General features: G+C 43.3%; 2 protein-coding genes across 2 annotated transcripts in view; one reads left to right on the top strand and one right to left on the bottom strand.

Annotated features, from left to right (window-relative positions):
- ADGRA3 (adhesion G protein-coupled receptor A3) overlaps nucleotides 1-3,102 on the bottom strand; it is a 54,256-nt gene extending 51,154 nt beyond the window's left edge. Inside the window, exon 1 of the mRNA XM_089524725.1 lies at nucleotides 2,724-3,102. Within this exon, the coding sequence (XP_089380851.1) occupies nucleotides 2,724-2,998 (275 nt within the window). The 5' untranslated portion in view covers nucleotides 2,999-3,102. The remainder of the gene's footprint in view (nucleotides 1-2,723) is intronic.
- An 87-nt stretch (nucleotides 3,103-3,189) lies between these two features.
- LOC149312487 (cytosolic beta-glucosidase-like) overlaps nucleotides 3,190-14,059 on the top strand; it is a 98,608-nt gene continuing 87,738 nt past the window's right edge. Inside the window, exon 1 of the mRNA XM_089526880.1 lies at nucleotides 3,190-3,389. The gene's annotated coding sequence lies outside the window, so the exon portion shown is untranslated. The remainder of the gene's footprint in view (nucleotides 3,390-14,059) is intronic.

Here is a 14,059-nt window from a genome sequence, read left to right as displayed (position 1 = left end):
TGTCTCCCTATGGCCAAGGGTTCCCCTATGTCCCTTATGGGCAAATATTGTCTTATGAGCCTACTGTCTCCTATGTCTCCCTATGGCCAAGGGTTCCCCTATGTCCCTTATGGGCAAATATTGTCTTATGAGCCTACTGTCTCCTATGTCTCCCTATGGCCAAGGGTTCCCCTATGTCCCTTATGGGCAAATATTGTCTTATGAGCCTACTGTCTCCTATGTCTCCCTATGGCCAAGGGTTCCCCTATGTTCCTTATGGGCAAATATTGTCTTATGAGCCTACTGTCTCCTATGTCTCCCTATGGCCAAGGGTTCCCCTATGTTCCTTATGGGCAAATATTGTCTTATGAGCCTACTGTCTCCTATGTCTCCCTATGGCCAAGGGTTCCCCTATGTCCCTTATGGGCAAATATTGTCTTATGAGCCTACTGTCTCCTATGTCTCCCTATGGCCAAGGGTTCCCCCATGTTCTCTTATGGGCAAATATTGTCTTATGAGCCTACTGTCTCCTATGTCTCCCTATGGCCAAGGGTTCCCCCATGTTCTCTTATGGGCAAATATTGTCTTATGAGCCTACTGTCTCCTATGTCTCCCTATGGCCAAGGGTTCCCCTATGTCCCTTATGGGCAAATATTGTCTTATGAGCCTACTGTCTCCTATGTCTCCCTATGGCCAAGGGTTCCCCCATGTTCTCTTATGGGCAAATATTGTCTTATGAGCCTACTGTCTCCTATGTCTCCCTATGGCCAAGGGTTCCCCTATGTCCCTTATGGGCAAATATTGTCTTATGAGCCTACTGTCTCCTATGTCTCCCTATGGCCAAGGGTTCCCCTATGTTCCTTATGGGCAAATATTGTCTTATGAGCCTACTGTCTCCTATGTCTCCCTATGGCCAAGGGTTCCCCTATGTCCCTTATGGGCAAATATTGTCTTATGAGCCTACTGTCTCCTATGTCTCCCTATGGCCAAGGGTTCCCCCATGTTCCTTATGGGCAAATATTGTCTTATGAGCCTACTGTCTCCTATGTCTCCCTATGGCCAAGGGTTCCCCTATGTCCCTTATGGGCAAATATTGTCTTATGAGCCTACTGTCTCCTATGTCTCCCTATGGCCAAGGGTTCCCCCATGTTCCTTATGGGCAAATATTGTCTTATGAGCCTACTGTCTCCTATGTCTCCCTATGGCCAAGGGTTCCCCTATGTCCCTTATGGGCAAATATTGTCTTATGAGCCTACTGTCTCCTATGTCTCCCTATGGCCAAGGGTTCCCCTATGTCCCTTATGGGCAAATATTGTCTTATGAGCCTACTGTCTCCTATGTCTCCCTATGGCCAAGGGTTCCCCTATGTCCCTTATGGGCAAATATTGTCTTATGAGCCTACTGTCTCCTATGTCTCCCTATGGCCAAGGGTTCCCCCATGTTCCTTATGGGCAAATATTGTCTTATGAGCCTACTGTCTCCTATGTCTCCCTATGGCCAAGGGTTCCCCTATGTCCCTTATGGGCAAATATTGTCTTATGAGCCTACTGTCTCCTATGTCTCCCTATGGCCAAGGGTTCCCCCATGTTCCTTATGGGCAAATATTGTCTTATGAGCCTACTGTCTCCTATGTCTCCCTATGGCCAAGGGTTCCCCTATGTCCCTTATGGGCAAATATTGTCTTATGAGCCTACTGTCTCCTATGTCTCCCTATGGCCAAGGGTTCCCCCATGTTCCTTATGGGCAAATATTGTCTTATGAGCCTACTGTCTCCTATGTCTCCCTATGGCCAAGGGTTCCCCTATGTCCCTTATGGGCAAATATTGTCTTATGAGCCTACTGTCTCCTATGTCTCCCTATGGCCAAGGGTTCCCCCATGTTCCTTATGGGCAAATATTGTCTTATGAGCCTACTGTCTCCTATGTCTCCCTATGGCCAAGGGTTCCCCTATGTCCCTTATGGGCAAATATTGTCTTATGAGCCTACTGTCTCCTATGTCTCCCTATGGCCAAGGGTTCCCCCATGTTCCTTATGGGCAAATATTGTCTTATGAGCCTACTGTCTCCTATGTCTCCCTATGGCCAAGGGTTCCCCTATGTCCCTTATGGGCAAATATTGTCTTATGAGCCTACTGTCTCCTATGTCTCCCTATGGCCAAGGGTTCCCCTATGTTCCTTATGGGCAAATATTGTCTTATGAGCCTACTGTCTCCTATGTCTCCCTATGGCCAAGGGTTCCCCTATGTCCCTTATGGGCAAATATTGTCTTATGAGCCTACTGTCTCCTATGTCTCCCTATGGCCAAGGGTTCCCCCATGTTCCTTATGGGCAAATATTGTCTTATGAGCCTACTGTCTCCTATGTCTCCCTATGGCCAAGGGTTCCCCTATGTCCCTTATGGGCAAATATTGTCTTATGAGCCTACTGTCTCCTATGTCTCCCTATGGCCAAGGGTTCCCCCATGTTCCTTATGGGCAAATATTGTCTTATGAGCCTACTGTCTCCTATGTCTCCCTATGGCCAAGGGTTCCCCTATGTCCCTTATGGGCAAATATTGTCTTATGAGCCTACTGTCTCCTATGTCTCCCTATGGCCAAGGGTTCCCCCATGTTCCTTATGGGCAAATATTGTCTTATGAGCCTACTGTCTCCTATGTCTCCCTATGGCCAAGGGTTCCCCTATGTCCCTTATGGGCAAATACTGTCCTATGAGCATCCTGCCTCCTCCCAGGGGGCCCCTACTCACAGGGTGAGGGTCCTGTCTGGGAGGGCGCCGGGGGGCGGGACGTGGGCCAGGTCCAGGCTGCTGCAGACCACCCTCCCTCCTGCTGCTGCTCCTCCTTCGCCTTGAGGAGGAGGAGGAGGCGGCGGCGGGGTCTTGCTGCTGCGGGGCCGCCCTCCCGCGCCGTCCTGCTTGCACCCTTGGGGCAGCCCCGAGGAGACGCCTCCGCCTCCGCCGACCAAGGCCAGGAGCAGCAGGAGCAGCCCCGGCGGAGGAGGGCTCCGAGCAGGGCTCGCCATGGCTGGCCCTCAGGGCTCCTCCTCCTCCTCCTCTTCGAGTCGCGCTCGGAGAGCGTCCGCCATCAAGGTCCGGAGCCAACCTCTGGCGGTTCTAATATGTGCCAATTCCAATCCCTTCTGTGGCACTGGCAGCGCGCATGCGCGCTCCTGTAACTCCGCCCCTCTTTAGTCCGCATGCGCAGTAGCGCCGACTGAAGCTGTGGCGGCGCTGCCGCCTCCCTCCTTTCGGATTTCCTCTGGGTCCTAGCGCTTCCTTTTCCGCAGCAGGACATAGGAGCCTCTCTCTCCATTTCCCCCTTTGGGACTTACTCCCCCAGGCCTTGGGGAAGTTCCTGTGTGGACTACAACTCCCAGAAGCCCCCAGACTGTCAGAAGCTTCCCTCCCTCCATTGTAAGTTGGTGCTTACTTGTGTCTGCAAGTAAATTTGGCTGCTGTGTAATGCAATCCCTCGCCTCCCCTAAATGCCAGTGCAATTTAATCCCCAATTAAGTGGGTGTAAGGTAGGGGTTGTATAGCCATTATGTATAGCCCCAAATCAGAAGAGGACTAGGAATGGGAAGGGGAGTGATCATAGAAGACCTTACACCAGTGTTCCCCAAACTGTGCCCCTTTAAGAGGTTTTGGACTTCAGCTCCCAGAAGCCTCAGCCATGTTGGCTAATAGCCTGGGATTCTGGGAGATGGAGTCCAAAGTCTTAAAGGGCACAGTTTAGGCACCACTGACCTAGACAATGTACCCCCAAAATGTAAAGATACACAGCTGAACATTAAAGTTAGAGTCCTCCAAGCCAATGGTTCCCCCAAAGTCTGTGCCCTTTAAGAGATGTTGGACTCCAGCTCCCAGAAGCCTCAGCCATGTTGGCCAATAGCCTGGGATTCTGGGAGATGGAGTCCAAAAACATCCCTTAAAGGGCACAGTTTGGGGACCACTGCTCCAAGGCTGTGTGTTCCCCATCACTTTGTATGGATATGAGAGCTGGATAGTTAAGAAAGAAGATAGGAAGGAAATCAATGCATTTGAGATGTGGTGCTGGAGAAGAGTGCTCAGGATCCCATGGACAGGCAAAAAGACAATGCTGAGGATGCCAGAAAGGCAAACACATGGGTCCTAGAACAGATCAAGCCTGTAACCTCCCAGGAGGAAGCCAAGATGACAAAACTGAGGCCACATCAAGAGAAAGCAAGACACATTAGAAAAGGCATTCATAATACTGGGAAAGGAAGAAGGCAGCAGAAAGGGAGGAACGCTGCACGCCAGACAGTGCAACCGCCATGCCACTGCCTCCACTGGCACAATGGTCCCCATAGAGTAGGTGCATCTCTTCTTCCCTCCTCTGCAGAGAATAGGAATACTGTGGGTCCTAGAACAGATCAAGCCAGAAATCCCCTTTGAAGCCAAGGTGATGAAGTTGAGGCTGTCATACTTTGGTCACATCATGAGAAGGAATGACTCATTAGCAAAGACAATAAAGCTAGGAAAGGTAGAAGGTGGCAGAAAGGGAGGAACGCTGCACGCCAGACAGTGCAGTCGCCATGCCACTGCCTCCAGTGGCACAATGGTCCCCATAGAGTAGGTACATCTCTTCTTCCCTCCTCTGCAGAGAATAGGGATACTGAACTATAGTTCAGTGGGCCCTAGAACAGATCAAGCCAGAAATCTCCTTTGAAGCCAAGGTGATGAAGCTGAGGCTGTCATACTTTGGTCACATCATTAGAAGGAAAGACTCATTAGGAATGGTAGAAGGCGGCAGAAAGAGAGGAGGGCCACACACCGGATGGATGGAATCTATTACGGAGGACACGGCTATGGTTTTGCAGGACCTGAGCAGAGCAGTGGAGGACAGGGAGTCTTGGAGGTGTCCCATGAGTTGGGATTGGCTGGAAGGCAGTTAACAACAGCAACAACAACAACAACAGCTTGCAATCCTGTTCAATGGGATTTAGTAGATACACCGACGAGCCTCAGAATGCTGGGGTTTTAATATAAATGAACCTAGTGTTGAAGGGAATTGTGCTTTTCAGTATTTTGTTATGTACATTTACACCTAAGAAAAATATCTTAGGAGATTGTCAGACAAGAGAAATTGGAAGTATAATCTAATGGCAATCTGAACACAATCATGAGGTTTCACCTTATTGCATGATAGACTACCACAAGCAAATTCGGGCAATGGCATGCTATTTTTGGGCAATGGGAAGCCAGTTCGAATGCAATTCGAATTCAAGTAAATTCGCTGAACTAGTGAATTCACATGAATGCGTTCTAGCCCCACTTCCTTTTAATTCGAAATTAAGAGAAATTCCTCGGGTGTGATAAAGTCCCTAGTATCGTAAAGTTGTACAGTAGTATAGTATAATTTAAAAAATAATAATAAAATGATTTATTTATAGCCTGCCTCTCCCTGAAGGATCAAAGTGGGTAGCAATCAAAATTAAAACAAATACATTAATAAACACAAATCCCTAACCCACAATTTAAAATGGCAGCATAAAAATAGAATCAGTTATAAAAATCACAATAAAATTAGTCCCTATTAAAATGAGGCGATGTAAGGGAGAGTCAAAGAGGCACAGATGTGGTACAATGAAGAGGGCCTATAGACTATACCTAAAAACCTTTGTTGTTGTTGTTGTTGTTCACTACTCTCAAGTCGATCCTGACTCATGGCAACCCTGTGGATAAGACATCCCTATTTTCCACTGCCCTGCTTAGGTCTTGTACATTCATGCCCATGAGTTCCTTAATAGAGTCTATCCATCTATCATGCAGCCTTCCTCTCTTTCTTCTTCCCTCCACCTTTCCTAACATTATTGTGTTTTCCAGTGAGTCATTCTTTCTCATGATGTGACCAAAGTACGACAACCTCAACTTGATCATCTTGGCTTCTAGGGATATTTCAGGCTTGATCTGTTCTAGGACTCATTTGTTTGCCTTTTTGGCTATCCACAGCATCCTCAGCACTCTTCTCCAGCACCATATTTCAAATGAATCAATCATCTTCATATCTTCTTTCTTAACTGTTGAGCTGTCACATCCATCCATAGTAGTAGGAAATACAATGGCTTGAATGATTCTAACTTTTGTACTCAGCTGTGTATCTTTCAATGTTAGGATTCTTTCTAGCTTTTTCATAGTGGCCCACCCAGTCTTCTTCCATTTTCTTTACTGCTGTCCCCATTCTGGTTAATGTTTGATCCCAGGTATAAGAAATCTCTTACTATTTTTGTTTCCTCATGTCTAGGTTGTATCTGTGTAGATCTTCCATGATCATTATTTTTGTTTTCTTTATGTTCAACAGTGTGAATTTATGAATGTCAAAAACGTGTCTGAAAACAAAGACGCGGAGCAATTCAGTTCTTTCCAAGTGGACTAGACATATTATCCAGTTTACAAATGCTTAATTTGCTGTAATATACTACATTTGTTCACGTTGCATGGGTTTTTTTTACTTTATATCTGAGACTGGGTCAGATTGTGGTCTTGAGTTATGGGTTTGAGCATATTTCTATGGGTTTTTTGTACTCTGGATTATGTTAGTCTATGAAGTAATGGCCTCATAGATCTACCTTCTTCTTGGTTTAGGTGAAACACTAATCCCCGCTTTATGTCAGAATACAGATTTCGATTATGCAACTAAATAAATGGTTACTGAAATAAGTGAAATGAAGTGTTCACATGCCAGAAACAAATGCCAGAAACAACTCAGTATGTGGTCTTTCAAGTTCCACTGAATTCTTTATGTGTTGGTTGCCACCTTTTTAGTGCTTCAGTTGCTATTTTGTAAATTACTGGCTGACTGAATTATATATTTATATTATTTAGATACTACATTTCTTTCCAAGGAAGACTAGGGTGATACACAGCATATTACAACAGAGAGAAATTATAGGTAACCTTAAAACCTAAAACAGAACTTAAACATAGCACAATACACAGTCTTAAGTATGCATGATCTCTAGGCCAGGTTACACTTCCAAAGCCTGGTGAACAAGTTTGTTTTTTAATTGCCATCAGAAGCTCAGCAAAATGAAGACCCAATTGCAGTTCCCCAGGGAGGAAGTCCTGTAATCACAATTGTGCCACCAAGAAAAAAACCCATGTGACAGGGAGAATTATATCCTGATCTTGGGAGAAGCACCCTTGGAGTACTTTACTCCTAAGTTGTTCAAAGCTCTGTAAACAAGGACTGACAACCAGGACAGTGATTTGAAGATTGTTGTGAAAATCTTGTATGGAAAATCTTGAACTATTTCAAGGTCTTTATCATCTACTTTGAAATTATGTAGATTTTCTGTCGGTCATTATTTTTGGTTTTTACCTGTTCAGCTGGAAACTTGCCTTTGCACTTTGTTCCTTGACTTTCTTTGATATGGATGAATATGGATGCTAACTTTAAAAAAAGCCTTGCATTCCACTCTGTCCAGCATAGACCATCTTTTCTATTCAGGGACTGGAGCATTGAGGACTGGTTTCTGATCCTGAGCATCAGCTGATAGTGAGCTCATTGACCATGCAGCAGTGCTATATCTATACCAGGATTCAGATGCTGAGTTATTTTGATATGGGTTGTTTGGCAGGGAGGCTTATCCAGCCCATCACTATGTCTAAAGCAACCATGTTGAACACTTGTACAGCCTCTTCTTGTGCAGATAAAACAGATAGATACAACTGGTGTCTAGACAAGTAAAATATCCAGAGATTTTAAAGCCATTGGGGGGGGGGGGGGTGGTTTCTTCAAGCCCCCCCCCCCAATATAATTTTTAGCAAACTTTGAGGCGATGTTAGCATCCTTTACAAATTCAAAGTCACTTGGTTGCTTTAGTAACATAAAACACACTATCTATAATTTAGATTGACATGAAAGTATCACGTTTAATGTCCTAAAGATAAGGGTCTTGAACTATGAGGAACCTCTTTGCTTTTGCCAGTTTATGAGAAGCAGGCAAAAATACCTAATTAAAAACAGAAAATACCATCAACGTTAGTAAAATAAAAAACAAAATTATTTAACCTCTAATCTAGTCTTACATATTGCTACCCAGAGATAAAGCATTCATCTCATACCAAGATGTGAGAAAAGAAAAGTTAGACTAGGGCTGTATCTGCACTGCACAAATAATCCAGTTTGAGACCACTTTAACTTCTATGGTTCCATGCTGTGGAATTTTGGGAATTGTAGTTTGTTGTGGCACAAGAGCTCTCTGACAGAGAAGACTAAATGTCTCACAAAACTACAGTTCCTAGAATTTCATAGCATGGAGCCATGGCAGTTAAAGTAGTGTCAAACTGGATACAGTGGTACCCCGGGATACGAATTGCTCGCGTTACGAAATTTCCGGGGTACGAAAAAGTTAGATAGGAAAAAACTGTTCCGGGTTACGAAGATTTTTTCGGGTTACGAAATTTATTTCGGCGCGAAATTCAAATGTGAAGCGCGGCTAGCGGGCGGCTAGCGGCTTTCCAGCGCCTTTTCGGGTTGCGAAATGTATCGGGTTACGAACGGCGCCGCGGAACAAATTAATTTCGTAACCCGAGGTAGCACTGTATTTCTGCGGTGGCAATGATGCGAGATACTGTACATTGTTGTTATTGTGTGCCTTCTTCTAGTTGTTTCCAATTTATGATGACCCTATCTTGGGGTTTTATGGGGCTGAAAGAGTGTGACTTGTCCAAGGTCACCCAGTGGATTTCCATGACAGAGCAGGAAATAAAACTTTGATCTCCAGAGTTGTATTCAGTGCTCAAACCACTGCACTACTGACATAAATGTCTAGCTATTAAATAGTTTTTAAAATACCATAGGAGGAGTAAGTATACGAACACCTTGTGTTAAATTGGATTCAGCCCCTTTGGATCCCATTTTAAGAGAATGGCAGGATATAAATGCAATAAATAAATAAAAGAAAATATTGCACAATGCATTTTTTCTGAACAAAAAAGCTTTAAAAACCCACTAAAAATGCTCCTCGACAACTTTTCTGTCCCCACCCAGTTGGGCCTCTCTATCTCTATGAATGCCATCAAAGTACTGATACCATCATGGCTCAGCTCTTCAGATGATGACTTCATACAGATGCTAAACAATATAGGGAACTGAATGGAGCCTTGCTGGACAGCAACAGAAGTAGCATCATGCATGGCTGAAATCTCCCAGTGTAATTCTTCAATATGATCCTACAGGTAGGAACAGAAGCTCTGCAGCACAATGCCTGCAACTTCCACACAGTTGGGTCAGCAGGACATCATGTTGACAGAGTGAAGTGGTTCTGAGAGATCAAAGAAAATCAACAGGGAAGTACTCCCCATCTCTCTTCCTGACAACAGCTGTCAATCAAGACAATCAGTTAAGTGCTACAGGATCTAATAATAACAGCAAAGAGGAAGTCAATTGGAAAGTATCTTGACAGAGAAATTTGGTAGTTTTTTTTTTTTTTAAGAACTATGGAATAGTAGAGAAAGCTGTTTTAAATGTTGTGTGTGAGTTGACATCCCAACTCTGGCAAATGGTTCCAAATGTTCCTTTTTCCTGTTTGGCTTGCATTACTCTTCTAGACATTTATTTTCTTGTTGGTAGCAGGTATTGAGCATTTGTAGAAGAAAAGTCATACAAGGATGGTTTCTAAGTACATTTACTGGGAAGTAAGTGCAACTGAAATTAATAAGACAACTGCACTTTACATTCATTAGACAGTAAAGTACAGATGGGCAGGAAGGAGTGGTGAGATGTCACCCCTTTCTGCCCTGGATGGAGGCTGCATCAGACAAATTCTGTGGCCTCCGTGAGACCTAAAAAGAACCTGCTCCCAGCGGGTTGTTTTTGTGCCACAGGCTGGGTGCCATTGGTTTGGCTCATACACAACGATGATGTCCACATGGCATGGTGCTGTTTGGACGCTGCAGCACACAGACATCATTGTTGCATGCCCCGTATGGAAGGGGGCAAACAATTATGGTGTCCGGGTAGCACGGGGAGGGTTGTGAGCATGGGGACATTCAGTCCTCACTCCGCCCACAGGACAGCGCTTTTCGCCCATCTGTACTGGGCCTATGTGTGACTGAAGTTAATAGGAACTGGCACAATGCTAAATAAGTCACTAATGTGACCAAACAATGTGTGAGCACTGTCATCCTACTTTCTTTTATCTCAGAATAAGTCTTATTGAGGTCCATGAGGCTTACATCTTAATAGACATGTAGCTGACCTACAATGAGGTGAGAAATATGTGCCCCTCCAAAGGTTGTTGAACTGTAATCCCCAACTGTCCTAGCCAGTGAGCAAGGAATAGTGGTTGCCTGTGACTTTTAAGTTGATGGAGCAGCGAATCTATTCCATGTTTTAGTATGAACTGAAAGGGAACTATGCAGGATGCTAACAGGGAAGATTTGATACCCTGCAGATGTGGGAGCCAACGACTACCATAAGTGAGGAAGGATAGGCATCTTAAGTTTAACATCTGGCTATTTTCTACCTCTGGCCTAACCAATAACTGTGGTCTTTAAGAAACTGTAGAATCTACAAGAAAAAAAAGAAGTCACATTTCAGAATGCTAAAACGGTGCTCTTTTATTTACTAAAAAACCCATGTTTTGGCTTGTAGATGCTCTTCAGGCGTTCTTTGGAAGCTATATAGTTATGTGTTTTCCTCTTGTGTTTTCATACATAAGGCCCTGAAGAGTGCCTTGAGAGAATCTACAGGCTGATACCCATCAAGCCTTTTAGCAAATAAATGACCATTGTATAAGCATCCTGAAAAATGTTTTTCTCTTGTGGACTTATCACCTAAATACACAGTTGTGTTGCTTCTTAGCCTTTAGTCCAATTTCTGGTGGATCAAAATTCTGTGTGTTCATTGTACAGAAAAATTGGTGGCACAGTGTTTTTGTTTTATACGTTTTTTTCTTCTCCCCATCCTCCACTATCCATCAGCTGAAGGCAGCACACAAGAAAGATAAATAGTTTTCTGTATTTATATTTGAACAAAAGAAAATCTGGCAGCACTTCAAACCTCCACACATCTTCAGGGCAGGGAGAGATTTTTTAAAAAGAGTTCACTTATCATCTTGGAGGAATTTCAACCTCTTTTTCCAATTGTATTCATCATTTCACTTTGGTAACTTGGCTTCTTTCATCAGTTCAGGTCTTCTGGGCCATGTACGCTTTATCCAGGGATCAGTAATAATTGCTCTGAAGAATGCTTTCTATTTTTTTGCCTTTCATGAGAAATGTTAGTTAATTCTTTAGTTCCTGCTCTTTAAATTGCTATTGTCTGAAAGAAAAACAACAACTAAGAGGCTCTGCTCAACTGCTCCTAAGGAGTGGTGGGACACCGCCTCTTTCCTGGCCAGATTGAGGTTGTGACAACCTCATGCTTGTGGCCCCGATCTGGCCTTTGGAGGATGCAAAAAGCAGCTTCTTTTTGCACCCTCCAAAGGGTGCCATAGCTGTGGCAGTGCGGCTGTATGGTGCCCCTTTGGCTCTGCGTCATCTGGACGCAACTCTGGAGGTGTGCCATGATGCAATGCGCCATCTGAAGTGGTTCACGTCATCATGGTGCTCTAGGGACAGAGTCAGGGTGTGCATCGTCAGAACACTGCGCCCCGATTCTGCCCACAGACCGCCGTTTCAGGCTGGTGTGTATACGGCCTAAGTCCTGCATTGAGAAAGACCCATTTGGCAAGTCAAGTTCTAAGACCCCACGGTTAAAGATGATGTGAGCTAGAGTGGTGTAACAGTGAATATGTTTATTTGTTACCTTTATATCCCATAGTTCTTCCAGTGAGTTCAAGGTGACACATATGGATGTTCTGTCCACTTGATATTGACAAGAAACCTGTGACATAAACAGACTGAAAAAGATGGGGGTGGGAGGGATGAGTTCGTAGCTGGCCAGAGGTTTCAGTGGATTTCATGGCTCAGTGAGGACTAGAACCTGGATCTTCCATACCCTAGTCCTTTACTCTAAGTAGTATCCTTTAGTGCTCAAATCCAAGTGCCTGTTGTGCTATAAATATCACCAGGTTGCTTTTGACTAGTCACTATCTAAATCTAATCTATCTATTAATGGAACAAGCCCAGATATGCTCTTTGGAAGAAAAATGGGAGACACGTTGAATAGATGGATGGACAGACAGATAGGCATGTCAGGTATAGGGATTGTCAACATGATGTTATTAAAATATGCAAAGACACATCATTAGCATTTCAGCATTTAATATATATTCTAGAACTTAAGGAAATGGTGCTCATAGCTGGATAGAAAATAAATATGTAGCCTTTCAGCTATCATTGGACTTCAGCTCTCTATACCTCTAGCCATTAGGGAGAGATGCTAGAATTTGCAGTCTATGATATCTGGAGGGCTGTGTAATTTCAACACCTTTTGTGTATATAGGAACAAAGAGGTGGTTATCTTGAATATTTATTCATTTCAACACCTTTTTGGAAATAGCAACAAAGAAATGGCTACCTGGAATATTCATTATCTAAGGCAGAGTAGGCTGTTTGTGGCCATCCAATTGTTGTTGGACTATATATCCCATCACTTCTAACAACTGTAGTCCGTGGGGAGAGCTGCAAGGACCTGTAGGTTAACAGCACCTGTTAAGAGCTACAAGTTGCCCATCTCTGCTCTAAGGCATGTGTGCAACATTTTAAAAATAACTTTAAAAGGTCTGACAACACCCTTCAAAAATATTTTCCCAGGGTGGCTAATTTAAAATCCAAAACAATGACTGTAGCACTCCCAAGGATTAAAGGGTTGTTTCTAAAAGCACTTACCTATATATTTTTTTACAAGTGTTTCACTCAAATGCCAATGGAAATCCTTACCTAAGCAGTGCAAAGTGCTATAACAATCTCACAATTATGAAATTATGTTGTATAAATTACTCGAGCTGCTTTTAAGAGGGAGTTTCTGGCATGTATTCTGAGTGTTTCATATTTTCTAGAAAATGGGTGTATTGCTTTTTACCATTGTTGCTAACCAACAAGGCACCAGTAAACCAAAATTAAGGTGTCTCTAAATGTAGGCTGCTGTGCAAATAGTTGTTATACATGAGCATATGTTTGGAAATCCAGGTAAAGATGCAATCCTATATCCATGTTGTTGTCGTTTTTAATTGTCCTTGAGTCAGCCCTCACATCTCCAAGCTCCCATGTCTTGCGTTTCTCTACTTGCATTGTACCTACACATTCGGCCTACCAAGCAATTTCCAGCACCCCATGAGGAGGTGGGACAACTTCCTGTGGGATGTATGGTAGTTGGCTACTAATGGCAAGCCAACATCTCAAGTAAGGTTCACGAGCCTTCTCCACAGTCCAGCCTTACTCCGAAGCTCTCCTTCATCATCTTTCCATTGCCAGTGCTTCTAAAAACACTTCCAGCTAAATGGAGGATGAGGAAGGAGAAAAAAATAGCCAGGCATTAAAAAACCTTTATAAAAAGAACTTGGGCCTTGTATTTTAAAAACTCTCCAATTTAAGAAGCCATTTATAGTAGTCACGGAAATACCACATGTGCCCATGTGAGAAGTAGGCACAGTTTAATTCATTGTTCCTTTTATTGTGATATTTGCAGCATTTTAATCACTCTTATTCTAAAAAAAAATCCTTGGCAAATCATAAGGATACTACCTTTCCTCCCCTTCGTTTCCAATCAAAATTCCTAGGTTACAGATACAGTGTCCAGGTTCAATGAAACCACTCATGCCGGCTGTACACACTTCATAACTTGGTAACCATCAACCCAACCAGTGAACACTTGGAAGATATTTTGAAAATATCCATTTCAAACATAATAAACTGATTGCTGACAAGAAGTGTAATACGTCCCATTAACTAAATGTTATAAACAGTAAGGACAACCTTTAAAATGTATTAAAATGTGTATCCTGTAGCAAAGTAATTTTTAAAATATTAATGTGATTTCATGATAAGTAAAAATCTTAAGGATAATTTATTAAGATTATTGTATTAATTGAAATTTCCCTTTTTTAATAATATGGTTTATTTGCAAAATAGTTTAATAATTCATTATACTTTTAATTGGGAAGCTAAAAACC

The sequence above is a fragment of the Sceloporus occidentalis genome, unplaced genomic scaffold, assembly GCF_023333645.1.
Source record: "Sceloporus occidentalis isolate IW3139 unplaced genomic scaffold, rSceOcc1.0.p SCAF_5, whole genome shotgun sequence".
Classification (NCBI taxonomy): Eukaryota; Metazoa; Chordata; class Lepidosauria; order Squamata; family Phrynosomatidae; genus Sceloporus; species Sceloporus occidentalis.
This window is presented reverse-complemented; position numbering and strand designations above follow the sequence as displayed.